This window comes from Cherax quadricarinatus, chromosome 53 (assembly GCF_038502225.1).
Source record: "Cherax quadricarinatus isolate ZL_2023a chromosome 53, ASM3850222v1, whole genome shotgun sequence".
Lineage (NCBI taxonomy): Eukaryota > Metazoa > Arthropoda > Malacostraca > Decapoda > Parastacidae > Cherax > Cherax quadricarinatus.
Window position 1 is genome coordinate 22922316 of NC_091344.1, and position 22743 is coordinate 22945058.

The 22743-nt window shown below is 39.5% G+C and overlaps 2 protein-coding genes across 4 annotated transcripts; one reads left to right on the forward strand and one right to left on the reverse strand.

Annotated features, from left to right (window-relative positions):
- Window positions 1-974: 974 nt before the first annotated feature.
- Prosbeta1 (proteasome beta1 subunit) lies at window positions 975-6488 on the reverse strand. The gene is made up of 5 exons (XM_053781543.1): window positions 6370-6488; window positions 3437-3636; window positions 2264-2393; window positions 1531-1675; window positions 975-1338 (listed from the first exon to the last, which is right to left on the reverse strand). Exons 1-5 carry the CDS (start codon window positions 6463-6465, stop codon window positions 1211-1213), a joined length of 699 nt encoding a protein of 232 aa, XP_053637518.1. The 5' UTR covers window positions 6466-6488; the 3' UTR covers window positions 975-1210.
- A 409-nt stretch (window positions 6489-6897) lies between these two features.
- On the forward strand, window positions 6898-18885 carry CHOp24 (transmembrane p24 trafficking protein CHOp24). Of its 3 annotated transcripts, XM_053781540.2 has the most exons (7): window positions 6898-7112; window positions 9583-9831; window positions 10123-10152; window positions 10991-11020; window positions 13507-13533; window positions 15792-15821; window positions 18059-18885. In XM_053781540.2, the coding sequence occupies exons 1-7, from the start codon at window positions 6977-6979 to the stop codon at window positions 18295-18297; spliced, it is 741 nt and encodes a 246-aa protein (XP_053637515.1). In that variant the 5' UTR covers window positions 6898-6976; the 3' UTR covers window positions 18298-18885. The 3 variants fall into 3 exon arrangements, with proteins under 3 accessions (XP_053637515.1, XP_053637516.1, XP_053637517.1); XM_053781541.2 differs by lacking the exon at window positions 10991-11020 and having other exon boundaries at window positions 6899-7112; XM_053781542.2 differs by lacking the exons at window positions 10123-10152; window positions 10991-11020; window positions 13507-13533; window positions 15792-15821 and having other exon boundaries at window positions 6901-7112.
- The last annotated feature ends 3858 nt before the right edge of the window (window positions 18886-22743 follow it).

Consider the following 22743-nt stretch of genomic DNA (forward strand, 5'->3'; position numbering starts at 1 on the left):
GAGACTAAGCCAATAATTAGTACAATTGTGGGGGAGCGTTAAACCCATAGGGATTATACAGCGCATGTGGGGGGGGGGGGGAAGGTATTCAGGCTTAATTAAGGGAACTGGAGCACAGATCCGATTCCCTAAATCAAGAGCCCCTAACCAGCATCAAGGAACTTTCCCTGAGGGGCTAAGCCAATAATGGTTGTGGGTTTAGCACTTAGTTCAGATTCTAATAATGATAGGGGACTGACAAGCAGTCATGCTTGATCCAAGGGGATGACTAGTCTAATTACTTGGATCAAAGCCCTTCTCCAATATTAAGGCCCCTCAAGGGAGGTTCCTTGACACTGGTGAGGGGCTCAATCTAGGGAATTGGATCTGTGCTCCAGTTCCCTGAATTAAGCCTGAATACCATTCACCCCTCCCCTCCCATAGATAAATAAAGTTCATGGGAGAGCATTAATCCCATTGGGGTAATTAACACCTAGGAACTGGGAGGTAAACAGATTTGCTCAGAGGAAACCTGGAGTTTACCTGGAGAGAGTTCCGGGGGTCAACGCCACCGCGGCCCAGTCTGTGACCAGGCCTCCTGGTGGATCAGAGCCTGATCAACCAGGCTGTTACTGCTGGCTGCACGCAAACCAACGTATGAGCCATAGTCCGGCTGGTCAGGTACCGACTTTAGGTGCTTGTCCAGTGCCAGTGATCAGGAGCCCTTGACAAGCATTACAGGCACCCCCTTGAATGATTTTATTCACAGATAAGAGCTAAAGCCAAAGGTGTCAAAAGTGCCTGGGAAATGGGAAATAGACAGGTTTGATCAAAGGGGAGTTTAGCTTGAAGAGCTTTTTCACCAAGCAACTCCCCTCAACCTCAATGTAAAAGAAAAATGTAGTTCCTTTTTAAATGCTTATGGTTCCTGTATATTCTCAATGTTCAATTAAAGCTAAAAACAATAGTACTTTGTAGGTTAATTATGTAAAATAAACTGTATTCATATTTTAATAAATTTTTAAACATCAGTTCTAGATAACTTTACAGCTGAATGCAAAGAAAAACCTACCAAGATATAAAATACATGTGGAAAACGTGGAAAACCGCAAAAGCAACAAAACAGGTGCTTCCCCTACAATATAATGATTTTTAAAAAAAATCACAAAAAACAAACAAAAAAAAAAATCGGGGGTATTTAAGATAACCACAATGAACCTTTTATAATTAACTAGCCCTGGTAAAACTCAGGCAGCTCATTGTGAAGGAATACTCGTCGATCAACTCCATCTTTTGTGATGACAGCCACACGCACTACACCTCCACTGCTCCCATCACGAGTTAAAGCAAGGGTGAGGGCTGGAAAGAATACTTATTAGAAATGCATTCCTAAAAGAAAACTCACTATAGTGAGTAGATATTATAGTTTAAACAAGATTAAACACTGAAACTGATTGCCAAGACTACAAAAACTACAATACTGTACAGGACTGAAGAAAGAATTTTGATAAGCTCTATACAAGTACATCATATCTGTCATTAAATACTCACTCTTTCTGACAAAGTCAACTGTCTCCTCTTGATTCATATTGGGCTGATAGGCTGCATCAATGTGGCCCCACACATATGTGCTGCCAGAACCACCAATAGCTATTGGTTGGCGGACCATCATACCTCCTAATGGTATTGTGTATACCTGAAAATAAGTCAGAAAAGAAATATATATCTGAAAGTCTCATACCATGCCCATGTTTCACCTCCATATGGTAATCTTAGCAAACCACTTGTCTTGCATAACTAATAACTGGATCTCTTAAATAAAACTCCATTAGTCCACTATAGCAATCTTATTTTCTATTCCTCCATTACAACCATGTAAGTCTCTTCGTTTTTTTTTTTTCTTCTGAAGGCAAAACCTGAAGACTCATTTTTCATTAATCTTCCAGACAAGATTATAATAACTCCTAAATGTGGCAATGGCATATGAAGGTACATGACCATTATGCTGCACCCAAGACATTTGTTGCTATTGTTTATATTCATCACTACTGGTTAATTGAAAATATGTAATGGTGATAAATTTGTGCACAACTGTTAAGTACAATGCCTGCACTGAAGGATGGGTGGGAATGTTAAAATTTGGCTAATCATTTTAATTTTAACATCATTGCACTTCTGAAAAAAACAGAATGAATGATGGTGACTGTTTCCATCTCTGGGCCACCCTAGTGGGAAACGAGTATTTATAAAACAAACAATTAAAAAATACCATATTTTTACTTGCCTGACCACCTTTGGATTTATCCCATCCAGCAACTATAATTCCAGCCATTAGCATGTCCCTGTAGTTGTAACATATCTCTTTAAATGTGTTAGCTGCTACTTGGACTAAAGGAGGCTCCCCTAGCTTCACTCTGTAAGAAAATAATACATCTCAAATATACAAATAAATTTCCCTTTATAAATATTAACTTCTAAGAAAAAATAAAGATTGTGTTCTTTATATTTAACAAAATAGTAGTTATCTACATTTGATTTTCTCCTAACATTTCCTGGCTGGTGTTTCCAGTCCTCACCTAAAGTATTCATAAAAATCCTTGGAACGGGTGGTGTTTGAAGCCATGGCAATGAGTCCTAAAATTCACAGGCCAGTGCACACTGATCTGTGAGATTTAGAACTCTTGACATGGGTTCAACACCTACCTATTCAGTGGTTTGTCTGCAATCGTGTTATTATGATTTCACGAGTCGTGCTAAAGTATTCACTATGGTGTGGTTAATGAAGGAATGCTTGGAAAAACTCAGTATTTTCTTGAACTTGAGTAGGAAAAGAAGCAGTTTTTCATGCAATTTCTTGCAGCAGGTAGAAAACACTCAAAACTTGAATTTAGATTATTTCTAATCACTGAATTAACAAAATATGCAATAATAAAAAATCTCATAGGATGGGCAGATTTTGTGTGTGGATGTGCAAGTGGGAGATTTGAAGAGCAAGCCATAAAGACACACTGCCTGTAATTACAGAAGTCTGGCCTTAGGACAAACAGAGATTATGGAATTATTATTTTCAAGAGCAATGCTAAACTTGAAGTCACATGGCACTGTAGTAGTGGTAGAACTGAAAACTGCCTTCAGGTAATCATACAGATACCTAAGTAAGAGATATTCTTACAATGTCACATCAGTTAGAAAATGTAATTTTGTACACTAACCATTTTTGTGTGTGTGTAAGCTGTTCATATCAGTTATAGTTACCTCTTGCTCCTTATTATGGTAACTTTTTTTTTTTTTTGCTTATATGATAAACATTAGTACATGGAAAAAGAAAGAAAAAATTGTTACCACCCATTTACACAGAAAATAGAAAATTTTATACATATTACAATACTATTACACAGCTTATCAGATAGTTCTAACCAGATGGGGAATATTGCTGAGTTAACATATGTGTACTTACTCCAAGATCTCCATGTGTGAAGAGACGATATCAGCAATAGCCTGAGTATCTGCAGCTGAACCAGATCGGCAGCAGTAAATTCTATCCGTAACACGTGTCAATTTATCTGTCACACGGTTTGAAACGTAAGTTCCCATGGAAGTTCGGGAGTCAGCACCCACAACAACACCTCCATCAAACTCCACTGCCATGATAGAGGTCTGGAATATTAAGAGGTAGATAACTCATTTCAATCCTGTGTAAGATGTTTTAAGAATTCAAAATGGAGTACAGTGTGGTGGTAAATCATGCATACAAGAACTTTTAGTATTCTACAGATTAATTCACCTCAAGGGAGGGTCTTTGATTCCAGTGACGGGGTGTTCATAAAAGAAATTGGACCTGCCCTCCCCTTCCTTAGATCAAACCTGAATGCAACCCATTCCCCCAAGCACTGTATAACTCCTATGAGTTTAGTGCTTCTCCATGAATGTAAAAATGACACATTTAGTATACAATTTAAAAAACTGTATAGTGAATTGTCCAGGCTCTGGTGGCCTGGTGGTTAACGCTCTCGCTTCACACGGTGAGGGCCTGGGTTCGATTCCCAGCCAGAGTAGAAACATTGGACGTGTTTCTTTCCACCTGTTGTCTATGTTCCCCATCAGTAAAATGGGTACCTGGGTGTTAGTCGACTGGTGTGGGTCGCATCCTGGGACACTGACCTAAGGAGGCTTGGTCACAGACCGGGCCGCGGGGGCGTTGACCCCTGGAACTCTCTCCAGATATTAGCATAGGACAAAAGTCCAATTTGTATTATACAGAATAAACTGATACACCTAGCTAATTTTATCAGTATGTGATGTGTGATTTGCCAAAGTAGTCCCAGCCAGAGTCTTGTGCATAGGGTGGCCTGGCTAATCTGAGCATTTTCAACATTAAAAATGCTGTCTCCAGATCTTCAATACTGAACAAAGTGCTGATTCAGAAATACATTTTGCTTTCTAACAAGACGAAACAAAAGATAACATCAATACCTGAAACCAACTTAAGATAAACTCGACAAATTAATCACCTGAACTTCATTATAGATATGAGTACCTAAAGGAAAATACATCATGCTGACTTTATTAGGTTACCCTAGGTTAAATTCTATGTAATTTACTATATAAAACCAAATCAATTACTGTGGAATGTTACAGTATTCTTACTTGTAAGAAAATTAAGCAATGTAACCAAGTCAGGCAAGTACACTGTCAAGTACAGGATATGAGAAGCACTTGTATATATAAATTATGACCCCTTGTAGGTTTAGTGCTTCATTTTGGTTAAAATAATAATTATATACAAATTATACAATCCCAGTCTAAATCACATGCAAACACCTGCTAAGCAGATAATGCAGAAGAATCTCTCCATATGCTGAGAGAAAGGGAGACTATCACGTTCAATGCAAGGATAAGGAGGAACATTATTCATATTCTGTATATGTTAATAAGTTTAAGTGAATACACAGTATTAGATGATTACAATTACCTTGTATAATAGAATGTGGGTGTTAAGTCACCTTATACCTGTTGTCATTGTTCACCCAGCAGTAAGTAGGTACCTGGGTGTTAGTTGACTGGTGTGGGTGGCATCTCAGGAGACAAGACTGAAGGACCACAATGGAAATACGACAAGACAGTCCTCAACGATCCACTAACTTTCTTGGGTTGTTCTGGGTGGCTAACCCTACCTACCCGGGTCGTCCTGGGTGGCTAACCCTACCTACCCGGGTCGTCCTGGGTGGCTAACCCTACCTACCCGGGTCATCCTGGGTGGCTAACCCTACCTACCCGGGTCGTCCTGGGTGGCTAACCCTACCTACCTGGGTCGTCCTGGGTGGCTAACCCTACCTACCCAGGTCGTCCTGGGTGGCTAACCCTACCTACCCGGGTCGTCCTGGGTGGCTAACCCTACCTACCCGGGTCATCCTGGGTGGCTAACCCTACCTACCTGGGTCGTCCTGGGTGGCTAACCCTACCTACCCGGGTCGTCCTGGGTGGCTAACCCTACCTACCCGGGTCGTCCTGGGTGGCTAACCCTACCTACCCGGGTCGTCCTGGGTGGCTAACCCTACCTACCCGGGTCGTCCTGGGTGGCTAACCCTACCTACCCGGGTCGTCCTGGGTGGCTAACCCTACCTACCCGGGTCGTCCTGGGTGGCTAACCCTACCTACCCGGGTCGTCCTGGGTGGCTAACCCTACCTACCCGGGTCATCCTGGGTGGCTAACCCTACCTACCTGGGTCGTCCTGGGTGGCTAACCCTACCTACCCCGGGTCATCCTGGGTGGCTAACCCTCCCTGCCCTGGGTTATCCTGGGTGGCTAACCCTCCCTACCCCAGGTTATCCTGGGTGGCTAACCCTCCCTACCCCAGGTTATCCTGGGTGGCTAACCTTCCTTACCCCAGGTTAAAAATCCCAACAAATCTTATATTATCCATGAAAGTGTATGGCTGCTCAAATTCCTTGAAGCAAGAGCCTCATTTTAATGACAGGAAGCACTAAACCCACAGGGGATCATATAGCGAATGGGAGGCGTTCAGATAGAATGTAAGGAAGGGGAGGATAGGTGCAGTTCCTTGGATCAAGAGCCCCTCGCCGGGGCTCTTGATCCAAGAGTAATTTACACACGTTGATCCTAAGTAATTTACACATGTTAATATGTAAGAGCATCAAAATTCATACAAAAAACTGTGTAAGTGAGCCTGAGTATTATTATAATGAAAAAGAAGCGCCAAGCCACAAGGACTATACAGCATAAGTGAGACTGAAATTATTTATTTAATATCCATCGGCCAAAGCAGAAAAATAAAATAGGAGGGGGGGCACGAGTTATCTTACCACCCTAACACCCAAATTAAGAGAGGAGTCACATTTTTTACCATTATCAAACCTAAAGATACTCACACCGGTCAGCACTTCACTATTCATCCATTGTGGGGTGAGGGAGGCCAGGTGTGAGGACTTCATGTTAGAGTGACCAGCTACAGCAGCTGACGCCATGATGACTCCACAAGCAGATACGACACTACAAATATTATTATACATTTAATATTAATATTTTGCTAATTATAAGCCTTACTTTCGTTTAAAAATGTTTGGTATGTGAGTAAATATTTTTGGTGTTATTGTAGACTGTTAAAAGAGAACTTGAAAAGAGGGGCACGAAGATTTTTTAGTTATTTAATTATAATTTACTAGTGAATAAGAGTAAAACAATATATTAAACATTATATATATACACTTTATTAACATCCAAACATAAATATTAACCTATGATACACATAATACCCATAATAAATAAAATATAACTAACTCCCTAATAAAAACGAGTAAAATAACCAATACACAAAAATTCACATATATACACACATTTTACTTAATTAAAATACAAGAATTAACTACCAGTTAACACAACAACTCAAATAAATAAGTGTTAATTATAAATTGTGGTGAGAGAGGTAAGGTGGACGAGACGTGTCACCATAACACATTGTGTCAGTGTCTCCATAATATGATGAATTTGAGGCACCTGCTGGCCCTCCTAGGCCTACTGTCCCTCCTGGCCACCGCCAGGGCCTACTTCGTCACTATAGACGCCCACGCTGAGGAATGTTTCTTCGAGAAAGTCACCGCCGGGACTAAATTGGGTGAGATGATGATGGTGCAGCATATTGTGGCTTGGAATGGCTTATTTATGGCTGTCTTTTTTTAGTTTGGGGCCTCGAGGAAAGGTGTTTTGATGTTAGTGAAGGGCTTTTGTTCCTTGGATTCGCGGCTGACCTCTTGGATCAAAGGTGATTACATTGCATGTGTATGTATGGGGCCCTCCCAGACTTGCCCCTTAGATATGTTGTGGCTTGGGGCCCTCTCAGACTGAGGTTGTGGCTCGGGGCCCTCCCTCCCAGACTGGTATCATGGCTAGGGCCACCTCTCAGACTGACCTCCTGGTTGGGCCGCCCCCGGACTGACTGACTGACCTGGTTGGGCCACCCCCGGACTGACTGACTGACCTGGTTGGGCCACCCCCGGACTGACTGACTGACCTGGTTGGGCCACCCCCGGACTGACTGACCTGGTTGGGCCACCCCCGGACTGACTGACTGACCTGGTTGGGCCACCCCCGGACTGACTGACTGACCTGGTTGGGCCACCCCCGGACTGACTGACTGACCTGGTTGGGCCACCCCCGGACTGACTGACCTGGTTGGGCCACCCCCGGACTGACTGACTGACCTGGTTGGGCCACCCCCGGACTGACTGACTGACCTGGTTGGGCCACCCCCGGACTGACTGACCTGATTGGGCCATCCCCGGACTGACTGACCTGGTTGGGCCACCCCCGGACTGACTGACCTGGTTGGGCCACCCCCGGACTGACTGACTGACCTGGTTGGGCCACCCCCGGACTGACTGACTGACCTGGTTGGGCCACCCCCGGACTGACTGACCTGAAAAAAAAAAACACCAAACGGGTGGGGTTTGAACTCATGGCAGGGGAGCCCTAAAACTCCTGGCCGGTGGGTGGGCCACTCGGCCGGCTGGCTGCAATTAGATTACAATCAGCAAAGTTAAACAACATTGGGTTTGGATAGCACTTGGATGGGTGACTGTTTGGAACATCAAATGCTGTTGGCATCAATCTTGGAAGGACCCCAATGTAAATGTCACTTTGTTTGACTTTTTTGGGTTATCCTATGTAATCTACACACATGCTGCTATGTATGATGATAATTTATGTACCTGTATTTGTTTGTACCTGTACTTGAATAAACTTACTTATGGGTTTATATACGTTTGTATTTCTCTCTTAGTTTTCTTTAGATCTTATTTTAGTTTATTAATGTATGCTTTGGTAGCGAAGAGGTAATGTGCTTCCTCAAATGACCCTTGTGTAGTCGTTATGCTTTAAACCTCCCCACCCCACCTTATTAAATTTCTCCCCCCCAAAAAAGAAATTCCTTGGGTGCTTTGATCCTTACAGGTTTAGCTTTTTATAGTTAGCATTGTTGTACCTGTTATTTTAAGCTGGTGCTCTCTTTAATGTTCATGTAAATAACTCGGTTCGCTTGAGTCTGACTATCTCCGTTTACTGTAACTGATTTTTCACACAGTTGAGTTTAGTTATTTTAACATTTAATTTGTAATCATGACTGACTTCTATTATAATTTACTGCTAGGATTTATATAATAAAATATTACAAGGACCCTAATGGAAATAGTCACTTTTTCTGACTTTTGGGGCGCTATCCTAGGTAATTTACACTGTTTGTGGTTGCAGGGGTCGAGTCACAGTTCCTGTTAAACTATGTATGAAAATTATTCTTGTTTACCCATACCAAAATAAACTTAACTGTGAAAACTTGCCCCAGACATCATACAATGTACCCATTCACTCACGATTAAAAAATATTCAAGTACACCTACCATCCGACTTACGACCTGCTCGACTTACGACGACTCGACTTACGACCGTGTTTTTTATGCCAAATTTCTGGGAAATAAACAAGTGTTTGTGTGTACACAGTGTTTATCCTAAACCTTACAGTATAAAATACAGTGCTAACAGCATAAAAAGTAAAGTGAAACATGAAATACCAAAATAAAACAATAAAATAAAGTCATTACAAAAATGTTATGTTGATATTCAGTAGTAAAGTTCGACTTATGACCATTTCAACTTACGACCAGTTTCTCGGAACCGAACTCGGTCGTTACTCGGATGGTAGGTGTATTCTGTGGTTTAGTGGAAAATAGCTTCCATTGAATGGATATATAAAAGTACCTTCATAAATTTATTTAGGTACAGGTACACATAAGTACAATTATTGACATGTGTAAATTACCTAGGATAATCCAAAAAAGTCGGTGACTTGTTTCCATACGGATCCTTGAAAGCCATCATACTAATACATTTTTGTCTTCAAATAGCGTTGATACTCTTAATTGATTTTTGTTTTATATGAGCCTTCAATTATATGAGTTAAGCAATCCTTTCTGCAATGTTCTTATGTAAATCTCATTAGTAAAGACTTGGTAGATTTAAAGATCTTGATTACTGCTTTGTACCATTAATGTAATTTTTATCCTTTAAATAATTACTTTATAAATCTCTTTCAGGCTTGGCTTTTGAGGTAGCTGAAGGTGGCTTTCTTGACATAGACATAAAGATATTTAGTCCCGATGGAAAGATTGTCCACGAGGGTGAACGGGAGTCCAACGGTCGCTACACGTTCCCCGCCAGTATGGATGGTGTTTACACTTACTGCTTTTCCAATAAAATGTCCACCATGACCACCAAGATTGTGATGTTTTCCATGGAAATTGGGGACGAGTCCAAAGCTGATAAAGATGCAGCGAATACTGAGGGTGAGATATTGACATATTTTTTGATAGATTTAATTTTAATGAAATGTCTTTGTAATGTTTCTATATGTATACAATATGATGACCTAGACCATTTATTGCTTCTAAGAATTTGCATTTTACATGACATTTTGATAAAATGTTACAAATTAGAATGCTTCAGAGTGTACACTGATTTGTTTGTACCATTTAGTAATCTTTCTTGTTAATATTTTTCACATACCTTAATGTTCACTCATTGTTTCAGAGGGACTATTATATTGTGTACTATTTCTGATATTGTGATTTATGCAGGGTGGTACGCGCAGAATCTGCCTCATCCAGGTCTGTCTACTTTTTCTCTTTCAAGAAAGTTCATCTTTCTGCACATAGCACTCAGCTATGTATTTTATGATATGGCACCTATCTTGTCACTTATAATAGATTCTGCATCTCTCATTCCTTTTAAATTTCATTTTATGCAACAGGACCAGATTTTCATTTTTCCAGTTCTAACCTTTTCTTTTGTATTATCCAGTATTGCATTAACTTTGTGCCTAATACTGGTTTTATTATCTTGTACAGTGTAATACCTTCACTCTCTATATATATTTTTGCTTAATATTCAGCCTCTTTATATTTTTGTTATGATTTGCTATAACTTTTATATGTTTTAAGAATAATGTGTAAGATTTAATTTGTATGGCTTCATGTACAAAAGATACTAAATTGTGTACTGTATATAGCCTATAATTTTTTTTTTTTTTTTTTTTTTTTTTTTTTGCTTAATAATTTTGTTGATGTACCACAAAAGTTTTTCCACATTTTGAGTTCTGATTGCAAAGTAGTAATAGCATTAGTGACTTAAATATACTGTGCTTAGGAATGGTTTCTTTTTGAAATAGTTCCTTCAACAAAGATTGATTTAAATGCAATAGTTTGAAAGGCAAGAAAATTTTTTTCGTAACTTTCCACCAGTATTTTTGTATCCTTGTTAACAAGCCTATGATACAATCCGTAAGTGATTCATTTGTATTTCTAAAAGAAAAAACCTTTAAATAGTTTTTAGCAGTAGATACAAGTGCTCAGAATGTGATTATTTTGATCTTGGAGCAGTTTTGTGTAGCAGTTTCCTGTAAATATCTTGTTTGTCTTCTCTAATGATACTTTCTGCTTGATGCAGAATGGGATATGCAGAATTTCTCCCAGCCAGGTCTGTCATTATGTTCTGTACGTGTAATGCGTGTTGAGCAAGCTAATGTGACTTCTTACTAAGTCCCCCAATTAACAATGAAATTTCCGTGAACATTCCTTATTCCTCTTATGTAACATGTAAGTTTTTTAAATTCCACTATTTACATTTGCTATAATATGTGGAATTCTGGCAGCCACTATGAGTCCAAATGTTATGCATTACTTTCCATTTGCCAGTCTGTTGGTTTTTAGGCAGCCAGTTTGCATGTGCTCCTCAGACCTGCCTTTGAGCACTTTTGGCAAATTAAAAAAAAATAAATCCAGGCTTTAAATTGGTTGGAAAACACAGCATAGAGGAGTTGTACAACTTTAAGACAGGAAATTTAATAATTTTTTTATGCATGGCTAATTTAGCATTTCTGGTTTTTTTTTTTTTCACATTTGCAAAAATATCCTCAATATTGTTTGTTCATAGGCTGTTGAAACTTTAAATAATATAGGATTTGTGTTGATTTTAGTGTTATTCCATTTTAATTTGATAATTTAGTTCTTTTTATAACTTTGGGTAAACATTATTCAGTATAATACCCTCATTAGAATTTGTATTATGCCTTCAAAAGCTACTTATGCCACCTTTTATATGTACTGTGGAAGGCACTCTCTTCAATAAATAGGGTATTTTGTGACACCTGTTCATTGATTAATTTCTGAACTTGACTGGAAAAAAACAAGTATCAAAGCTAGTAGCTTGTTATAAGGATGGTTAACTATACATAACCAGGTGTTAACTACCTTTGTTGCAGAAGAGGGGAATACACTTTTACATGCTTCATGGGGTCCATTATCCCCTGAATACACATAGCCACTCTTCTTTCAACAAACTGACTGTATCCCACTGAAGCAGGGTGGCTCAAAAAGAAAAACAAAAGTTTCTCTTTTTAACTTTTGTAATGTATGCAGAAGGGGTTACTAGTCCCTTATTCCCAGCATTTTAGTTGCCTTTTACAATACACATACATAGCCACTCATTCACACTTTATTTTTAATGTTGAAAGTCCTGTTTTTTACTTAATAACTGTAGTTTCTATGCCAGCTTAACTTGTTATTTATGGCAAACAAGTTCCAATTCCTTGCTATGCAGTATTGTTTATCCCACTAATGGAGCATAACCTGCAGCTGCAGGTTTCACCCTATTTACTTTTTTCTTTCCATAGTGGTTGTATGTCTTCTTGATGGAATCCCATACTATAATCATTATTTATGGTACTTCATATTTTTTGTTAAGTAACTGGACTTGAGTCTTGGAGATGGGAAGTACAGTGTTTGCACTCTGAAGGAGGGGTGTTAATGTTGCAGTTTTATAACTATAGTGTAGGCATGCATCTGGCAAGACAGTGATGGAGTGAATGATAATGAAAGTTTTTCTTTTTCGGGCCACCCAGCCTTGAGAAATGGCCAATGTGTTAATAAAAAAAATAAAATGGTCTAAACAGCTGTAGATAATTACATTTTCATTTTGCCATCTTGAAACCCATGCTCGTTGTCTTGTGTATCCATTTCTTTTTAGGTGCCTCGCCATTCTCTGTCTTCTAGTATTTTTCCATTGTGCTTTCTCTTCCTGTATTGCTGACTGCTTGTGTTTTCAGGGCTACTACCTCCTCCTTCCCACCCCCCTTACCCAAATTTTTTCAACTATTTTCCTGTTTACTTCTAAATTGTTTGTATTTTTTAATTGATCATCTCCCACTAAGGTAGGGTGACCAAAAAAGAGGAAACCCATTTACCATTATTTGCTGATTCACTGTCATGTGTTAAATATAAATTCAAAACTTGCAGCCAGCTTGTCAGGATTTCGTGAGGTTGCGTGTTGGGGAATCATGAGTAGCTATCATTTGTAAGTGGTAGTGAGATTAGGCTGCAAGAGTAATCACTGTTTGAGAGGAAAGCAGGACTTGTTGGACTTTAATTCTGTAATATACTTGAAGGGGAGATCTAAGGGGCAATCACACTGCAAGTTTCACTGTAGAATGTTTGGCATGTTCTTTTGGAACTTCTAAACTTGTGCCTTGCCACTGTCATTTCTTCCATTATTTTTGTGCATTTCTACTAACGTGTATTTAGTTGTATTTTTTGTTGAAGCAGTTCATGCTAATTTTTGTCACTAAGTTGATAAAACATCTATAAGTGTATTGAACACCAGCTTTCAGAATATTTTCATGGGCACTGTAACTTGAAATTTTATTTTTTACAATTTATGAATGCTTTAAATGTGGGAAAATTATTAGTTTTGCAGTCTAGATTCACTGATGATACCAACTTTACCTTTACCTTTGTTGCATTTGGAAGTTCTTTCTGCTGGCACTTTTTTTATTATTATTATTATTTTAGCATAACGTACTGTATGTTAATATTTTAACTTTTGCTCTGTTTTGTTAATACTTTCAATTATATTTCAGCTATTGTTAGTTTCTCATTTTTTTTTTTTTCTGATTTTCCTTTCTGTAGATGAATCCATGCCACTTCCTACAGCAGGTGTGTAATTTTTCCCTCCCCTTAGTATTTATTATCTGTGTATCCAAAAGTGCAATGAATTTTCTTTATTGAATTCTTTGGTTCTTAATAAATTTCAGAAAAATTTATTTCCTTGTAACTGTTTGTTAATTTTTGTTATAGCTAAAATTAACATGCATGCTAACACAGTACCTGTGAAACCTTTAAAGCTTATTTTTTTTCACTTGTGAGTGGTGGTTAACACTTGTGACAATACGTATTTCTTTCCGAGGCTGGTGTTTACTGTCCATAGCTTCAGTTGTTTGCTGCAGGCAGTAATAAAGAATACTGGTACCATAAATTCCTGCTGTGGTTAGCATTCAACATGTATAGCAGTACTATTCTTCATATGGTAGGCAGTGGTTAACTTGTGTGGCATCCCACTTTAGTGGACAGTGAGCATCAGTGGAGTCGTGTATTTTCTATGGAGGACCCTGGCCAACATCTGTGGCATCTCGCTCTCTGCAGTGGGTGGTGGAGAAAAATCAATATACATGACATCATGCACAAAATCCTCAAAGTATTGTTTTACAAACTACCTATTATGATGTATGAACCAGACGTGCTGGCCTGTAGTTTTAGGACTCCCTCGCCATGGGCTCAGACCCCACCTGGTCCATGGTTTATGATGCATATATCTAGCATTGATTCCAGGAATCATTGCCTCCAAGGCCTTGTCTGACCAAGCCACTTAAATTAGGCATTGCTTGTTTAGGGGCCTACCAGTCTTCTGTGGTTGAGAGCTTGTATAAAAAAGCAAACATTCCTTCCTTGCAGTATATCCCCATTGCCTTTGTCACTTCGTTTTTGTAACTTTCACGATCCTCATAAATACAGAATACATTGATTGCAAATGTTAGCAAAATATATTCATTTAGTAGGCAACCTTATTTATTATGAATCTTTAGTCACTTTGAATTCTGGCAGTATTATAAGTCACGAGATATGCTAATCTCGTTCTCACTCTTCCTTGAACACTTTCGGTGGCAGTCTTGTGCTATAGCGCACACCATTTACAAATCCTCAGAGTAAGTTATGTTGCATTCTTTCCAAAGTAATTAATGGACATTTATTAGTCTGCCAGCATTTACACAGTAATTAAATATGACATACTCCTTTGTATCATGCACATTGCAATCATGTCTGCCTTATTTGTTGTTGTTTCATAGATATTATTTTCCAGTAATGTTTCAGACTGGAACTGTTGGCAACAGCATTGTTCCGAATAAGGACAACATTGTCTTCCATTAAACTGCAATTGGTCTCCTAGCCATCTTTCAATCACTGTCAGGCATGGGAAGTCATGCTTGCACTTTTTACGAATCAGCCACACACACACAAACGTTGCACATGGATAACACATAGAAAAATGCCTGGCATTCCTATGTGGATTGCCCAGTGGCTACTACAGCTAACCAAATATTAATAAATGTACTACTGTCTTGTCGGAGAGCATGTACAATTCACTTTGGACATCTTCAATGCCCTTACATGCTAAACTTTATCTGCTCAAAGCCACACTCTTACAACTTTGCATGCATTTTCAAACAGTGTAGTAGTAATGATAATAATCACTCTTTTTCTTCTTCCCCCTATCCTTCCTCTGCCCCACACTTGGCTAACTAACATAGCTGAGTACACTATTTTCTTTCTAGATAATTATGAATAATTTTTTTTATTTAGTTGTAGCGTGTATCAAATTTAACCCGTAAATGGTCCAAGCAGATCTACGTTCACATGTGTAGTGCTACAAAAGTAGATCAAATTTTTTTTACACATTTTCAAATGTAAAAAAACAAAAAGTTCTACTTTTTTACATACTTTCAAATGTTGAAAAAAAACGTATATATACGTTTGGACCGTTTATGGGTTAAATATACTGGAAGATTTGCTTTATTATACTGAAATTGAAGAATCTGTTTTAACTAGTTGTGTTTTTATTTTTATTTTAAATACTTAATGCATATTAAATGCAAATACTATTTGCATTAGGTTAGTTTTGTCCTATAAATCTGTCCAAATTCAGTACTGTATCATCATTAAATGCCAAAATACTATATGAATCTATTTACACACAGACCACAAGATTTGAAGTAATTTATCTGTCCTGAACCATAATAAATTGATAATTTTATGTATCCAGGATGTCTTGGAGTAGTTTTTATTTTTGATTTGTATGTTTGTCTAGTATTGTACATGTTTTTCATGTACTGTATTTATTAATTTTTTTTTTTTCTTAGGATGGCCTACACAGTATCCCATTCATACAGGTCTGGCAATGTTATTCCCTTGGTTTAAATTTTCCTGTGAACCCCTCATAATCCTCTTGAAACTGTATGACCCTTAGTGGGTTTCGTGTTTGTTTTGATTTTAATAATGCTCTTTAAGGGAATACCTTAACATGTTGACTGATGTAAATTTATTTAGTAAAGCATTTCAGAATACCCAAACTGTGTAGTGTGTATTAACTGAATTGTGCAAACCAATTGCTTTCAGTTATAGCAAGAATTTTTATTGTTAGTATAGTATTTTTAATTTAGCTTTGCCTTTTATCCATAATGCAGTTTAGTAGTGAAGTTTGCATCTAACATTCATTAGCCACTAACTCATCCGTGCACTTTGATCTTGTATATTTTTATGAACACTAGAATTAATCTGAAATAAATTGAATTAAAAAAATTACCTAGGTAGGGTCCTTTGTTTATCAGATATAGCAAACGGTACTTAACCCTTAAACGGTCCAAACAAATCGACGTTCAAATTCGTAGCGCTACAAAAGTGGATCTACTTATTTTTACATATTTTCAAATATAACAAAAAAAAATATGTAGATAAAAGTTTTTTTTACACGTTTTCAAATGTAAAACAAAAAAGAAGATCTACATTTTTTTACATACTTTCAGATGTCGAAAAAACGTATATATACGTTTGGACCATTTAAGGGTTAAAGCTTGTTTATTTTGTAAAAATTTGTGGTTTCTAGTCTGTAATACAGTTGTTTGACCACTTGAGCAAATAGTTGTATACATTAATACAGTGTTCACACATTACTGTTAATGTATATAATTATGTATTTCTTTTTAGCATAGTGTTCCAAATCTTTTAGTGGCATCTAAAGGCTATACTGTAATGTACATAAGGATTTTTGTATAATCCTGTTACCCTGAGAGAGGAGATATAATTTTCCTAAGCATTAATAGACCCCAGCTTGCAAAAAAAAAAAAAAAAATTATTGGATATGCATAAAATAATTAGACAACTTTTTTTTGTCCCAATGCTCTGCAACTTAAGATTACCTCTTTCCCCTCAGTACATACTCCTCCCCCACCCCCATACATGTTGCTTTCTAGTTGTGTATTTGCGATTAAAACCACTTTAAAAGCTAAGAAAGGCTTTCATGATGCTTTTCTTAGCTGAAGGGGCACTAGCAGAATGAATAGCTTAGTCCACCATGTGGCACACTAGACACTGCTTCAGGGTGCTACTAACTGGGCAGGAGTGGATTTGTCCCTGGATTTCTTCTTTTTAGTACTATGACACAGCTGACTACTGCCTCTCACCCCTTTCTAATCTCCACATATTCCTCCTCTAGCACATTCGACCCTGCGGCACTGTATGACCTTTCTGGATTTAGCGCTGACTATTATTATTGCACACAGCTGAACTGATTCACTGTTTTTTCCTTGGTGTCCTCGTTAGCTCTTCCTCGTCCACTGTAGTGCAGCTGCTGTACTATTATTATTTTTTGTACATAATTAATCTTTGTATTTTCCATGCATTGTTTGTTTTGTCCTTCTGTCCAAGTCATATTCACTCTGCGTAATTTCTCTCCCCATAATAGAAAAATCCAAATTAAAATTATTTCATCATGTACAGCCTGTCCTCATTTAACAACGGAGTGCCATTCCTAAGACGATGTCGGTAAATGAATTTGTCGCTAAGTGAGGCACATACGTACTATGATGGTAGTGGGTTTATGTCAACCATCTTTGATATTGTTTTAATGTCACCTTTGCACCATTTATAATTCTGGTTTATTTTTGAATGTTTATACAATATTGTGCTGTATATTGTAATAAACAGAATAGAGGAAATCAGCTCTAATATACATTAGGTATGCATAATTGTCAGAGAGCCTGTCGTAAGTCTGAGTTGTCGGTAAGCAAGTACATTGCTAAGTGAGGAGAGGTTGCATTTAAAACATTTATTAAATACATTTATTACATATTCTTCTTCAAACATAAACGAATCTTGCCGTTTTAAAGTGCCCATTGTTTGGGGATGGTGGGCTCTTGTTTTAAGTTTTTACAGTGCTGTCTGGAATGTCAAATTGAATGATGGATTTTACCTGCTTGCTCCACAGGCCCATGTTTGTGCCCTTAATGAATTTTTTTTGTTTTTTCCCTTGCATTTGTATTTACAGGGTTTTTTTTGGTTGTTGCTTACCATCCCATATTCTTGTAAACATTGAACATTTTGACTGATTTAACTTTTCTTATTTCTCTAGGAGAAGGAAGTAGCAACAAAATAGAAGACATGATTCGTGAGTTGTCGGCAGCATTGTCTGGCGTCAAGCATGAACAGGATTACATGGAAGTGCGTGAACGTATTCATCGCTCCATCAACGACAATACTAATTCAAGAGTGGTTTTGTGGTCCGTGTTTGAGGCCCTGGTACTAGTAGCCATGACCATTGGTCAAGTGTATTATCTCAAACAGTTTTTTGAAGTACGAAGGGTAGTTTAGCTAAGACCACCTTTCTTCACCCCCTTCCTTTTTAGAGAATAGGATCTCCATAAATTGTAAGATAAGGAATGTTCATTTTTAACATGTTAAGTAATGAATATATAATTTAACATTCAATTTCTTATGAAATAAATTTGTAAAGTTGAGTATTTCACCATTTTGATACTAAACACGATTTGGCAACAAATGCTGCCAACCTAACCACAAGGTTTTAGTATGTTCAGTATGCTTCCAGCTTTTTTTTTTTTATTATGTTTAAGAAAAATAGAAAAAATTGTTTTTGGATTTTATTTAGTGGTAGCAAATAAAAAAAAAAATTATTGGCACACTTCATTGAATATGACTTGCTTTAGTGTTGATAACTAATTAAAAGTTTTAATTTCTGATGCTATCCAAGTTTTGAATACAGCTTCTAAATTGCTAATTAGGCAGAGAATTCTACTTTACCTAAATGGTTTTTCTCAGAATGTTGTTCCCTAATGTTTTTATATTTGTAATGGAGGATTTCTGTGCTTGTAAATTTTTTAAACTGACATGGATGTAAATTTTGTGTGTTTCATTTGAAGCTTAATAAAAGTTTATATGATATTCTTTTATTCCTGCTCATATCTCTCCAATGAAAGAGTTAAGGTAATGATAACAGAATAAAATATAAATGTCTTGTAGATTTATAATTGCAGTATGCTAAAATTTGCATCACTTAGGAGAGACCGAGTAAAATTAATAATATAAAAGTATTTGTCTGCAAGTACGTAATACAACGTAAAACAGACTTAGCTGACTTCAGTGACCTATTTTATAGAAAAACCCCTTATTATTGCAAAGCATTTCGGGCAACTTGGGTTAATTTTGTTCCAAGGATGTGACCCACACCAGTCGGCTAACAACCAGGCCCTCTTCAAGGGGGGCTCCTTGGCGTGGTGAAGAGGCTCTTGGTCTGAGGAATTAGACCTGTCGGTCTCCTTCCTCAGACTGAACCTAATTGCCCCCCAATCCCCCCTTCCCTATCCCATCCTCCCCTTTTCCCTTTCCTCCTTCCCCTCCCCACCCCTCCCTTTTGCCCTTCCTCTTTTTGGCCTTTGGGATTTTTCCCACAGGTGCGCTAGTTCCTAGGTAGGGGAAAGGGTACCGGGATCCATCCCATTCCGTTGAGGTTCTTGGTGGTGGCGTAGTTTGCCGTGGAATCTGGATCGCCTGGGGATGTCCCGATCCCTCTCAGGTATTCCGGAGAGTGGCTTTGGGTGTCTTTCGGGTGACGGGTGTATCTCTGGAAGCCACCTTTCGGATTCTAGGGGTGGTGGCTGAAGGAGGTATGCTTTGTGGCGGATATCCGGCCGCCCTCTCTTTTGTCCACCGAGGTAGCTCGGCAGATGTGAGATTGCTATCCCGGATTGCTGGTTTACTGGCATGATGGGTAGGGTATGGCACGGGTTCCATGCTGCATCTACGCTACTTGTGGTGCTGAGGTCCTCTTGGGCGCAGAGGGAGACTTCTGGCCCTTTCATTCCTCCTAGGAACTATCCCTCCCTGGTCCCCCCTTTTTTTTATTCTTTTTTTATTTTTATTTTCTTTTCTTTTTTTTTCTTAAAAACAAAAAGAAAGAAATAACCTAACCATGGCAGCCCCAGTCCATGAACCTGGTACCCCCGGGCCCCTTCTTGATACCGCACCCCATTCTGACCCCGCCTCATCTTTGGACCACTCTTCGGACACTCCTCATGCCTCTGTACCTCTTGCTGGTGTTGTTTCCTCACCCGCTTCAGGTACTGAGGTCTCGACTGACTCCTTTGATTTATCTGACCTCCGCTCTCCTTTGACTATGCTTCCGGCCTCTCCCTCTACGGTGCGGCAATTTTCGAATCGCCGGCCCGTTCCACGTCGGACCAACTCTGGTCCCACGCCTAAATGCCAACGACAATTACCTGCTGATGATACTTCTCCACCTTCTCGTTCTTCTCGGAAAAGATCGACACGTCCTGCACTCCCTTTCCACGCTCAGTTTCAGACTGCACAATGGACTAAATTCTTCACTTTCCGACCGACTTCCTCTACTGCCTATCTTTCCGACCACAGTATTGGCAAGGCACTCCTACGCCATGTTGGTAAAGATATTTCTTTTCATGCTCTTAAGAGCGGTACGCGCATCATCACTGTTCAGAATGCTACCCAAGCTCATGATCTTTTTCTTCTTTCCCATATAGATACTGTTCCTGTCACTATTGAAAAACATCATTCCCTCAATTCTTGTAGTGGTACCGTCATTCTGCCCCATACCATAGTTCAACAAAATTTCCAGACATGTGGCAATGACATTCTTGAACAGCTGGAACTCCAAGATCTCCCAATCCTCAAGGTAGACACTTATGTTCTTCCTGCCCGCGGGCGGAGACGATATCCTAGCAATGTGGCTCGTTTAACTTTTGACAGCCGTGAACTCCCATCCTCAGTTTATGTAGCAGGACATCGGTTACAAGTTCGAAAGGTGATCCCTACACCGCAACAGTGTAGAAATTGCTGGCGATTTGGCCATCCAGCGAAATATTGCAGATCCATAACCGAATGCCCAGTCTGTGGTGCCGGTGACCATTCTAATACGTCTTGCAATCGACCTCCTTCTTGCCTTAATTGTCATGAGGCTTACCCTTCGTACTCTCGCCGTTGCCAAGTCTACTTAAATGAGCAGGAAATCCGTTACCTCAAAGAGGCAGAAGGTCTCCTTTATGCCATGGCAGTTTCTCATCTCCCCCTCCAAGGGAAACTACCTCGTGTTTCTTATTTCAGTGTTTCAAAACGTCCCCCCACTTCTGGGGTCCCATCTTCTGCAGCCTCCTCTGTTGTTACCTCTCCCATAGTCACTCCTGTATCTAATTCTTTTGCTGTCCTAGGCTCAGACGTCCCTACTTCAACGCCTCAGTCTGTTCTCGCTTCTTCGTGTTCTCCCTCACAAGCCTCAGTATCGACGAGACCTCATACCACACCTCCTCCCAATCGTCCCTCTACTTCTCAGAAGTCAAAAAGAGGTCCTTTAATCCCTCCTTCCCTTCTTCCACCTCCTCATTTTACCTTCCCTGTCTCTGGACCGGGTTCTTTCCCTCTCACTGGCTCTGTTACAAGTGTAGAGGTTCACCCTCCTCCTCGTACTATACCTACCTCCCCTGTTCCCTCCCAAGTTTCTTCCTCTTCTGCCACCTCCCAGGTTTCTGCCTCTTCTGTTCCCTTCCATGCTTCTTCTCCAGTTCCCTCCACCCTTTTGCCCCCCCCCCCTACCTTGGTACAATCCATTACAGTTCCAATCTTTACTCATCCTTCCCCTACCATCTCCAATATTGTCTCCCATACGACGTCTCTGAATTCCGAAACACTTGAAGCAATCTGTGAATATATTGCAGAGACAAAACCATCAATGGACACTGAGCCACCCTCCATCCCTTCTCTCTCCTCTCCTCCATCTGCGCAACTCCTTTCTTCACAGCGCACCGTTCCTTCGCTGCTTGAACGTTTTCTGCTGCCTCCGCATGGACTTTTCTAACCCCTCTAGTCCATAGGAACCCTTACCTGCGGATTTCAAGTATCTTTATTATTGCCAATCATGGCCTATTTACAGTGGAATATACGCGGTCTCGGGTAATCGGGGTGAGCTTCAGATGTTACTCTCCCAGTTTTCCCCTGTTGGTGTTTGCTTACAGGAATCAAAATTACACTCTGCTGTTATCTCTCACATCTCAGGCTATAATTTATTGTATTCTTCAGATCCTTTTCCTGATGGGACCTTTAATGAAAGTGCCCTTCTTCTACGCACTGATATTCCGTACCATCAGCTATTTGTTCATACTTCGCTGCATTACACAGCACCCCGTATCCACTTGCATAGGTGGTATACGCTCTGTTCTTTATATCTCTCTCCTTCTCGGGCATTATCTATTCCGGATATTGCCTTTCTTGTTTCGTCATTACCACCACCGATTCTGTTACTCGGCGATTTTAATGTCCATCATTTCCCCTGAGGGGGGTCTCACTGTGATTCCCGTGGCATTCAGTTAGAGGCTTTTCTTGCCACCCACCCCCTCCATGTTTTAAATACAGGTACTCACACCCATTTTGATCCTAGGACTCACTCTCTCTCTTTGCATCGATCTCTCAGTCTGCTCTTCCTCTGCCGCATTAGACTTCACCTGGTCTGTTCTCCCGGACTTACATGGCAGTGATCATTTCCCAATCGTTCTTACTTCCCCTTCATATTCACCGCCTCTTCGTATCCCACGCTGGCAATTTGATCAGGCAAATTGGAACCTTTACTCACAACTAACTGTTTTTAGTGAGGTTCCTTCTTCATCCTCCATTGATGAGCTTTTACACCTCTTCTTGTCCTCCGTTTTAACCGCAGCTTCTCATTCTATACCCCAAACTTCGGGCAGGCATTCTCAGAAATGCGTGCCTTGGTGGTCT

What these genes read in the sequence shown, in the direction of transcription:
- Prosbeta1 (XM_053781543.1), bottom strand. Translation starts at nt 6,465, where the DNA reads ATGGCGTCAGCTGCTGTAGCTGGTCACTCTAACATGAAGTCCTCACAC. An exon ending in ATAGTGAAGTGCTGACCGGT is followed by an intron (nt 3,637 to 6,369) that starts GTGAGTATCTTT and finishes TTAATATTCCAG; the next exon opens with ACCTCTATCATGGCAGTGGA. An exon ending in AGTTGACTTTGTCAGAAAGA is followed by an intron (nt 1,339 to 1,530) that starts GTGAGTATTTAA and finishes TATTCTTTCCAG; the next exon opens with CCCTCACCCTTGCTTTAACT.
- CHOp24 (XM_053781540.2), top strand. Translation starts at nt 6,977, where the DNA reads ATGATGAATTTGAGGCACCTGCTGGCCCTCCTAGGCCTACTGTCCCTC. An exon ending in CACCGCCGGGACTAAATTGG is followed by an intron (nt 7,113 to 9,582) that starts GTGAGATGATGA and finishes AATCTCTTTCAG; the next exon opens with GCTTGGCTTTTGAGGTAGCT. An exon ending in GCAGAATTTCTCCCAGCCAG is followed by an intron (nt 11,021 to 13,506) that starts GTCTGTCATTAT and finishes TCCTTTCTGTAG; the next exon opens with ATGAATCCATGCCACTTCCT.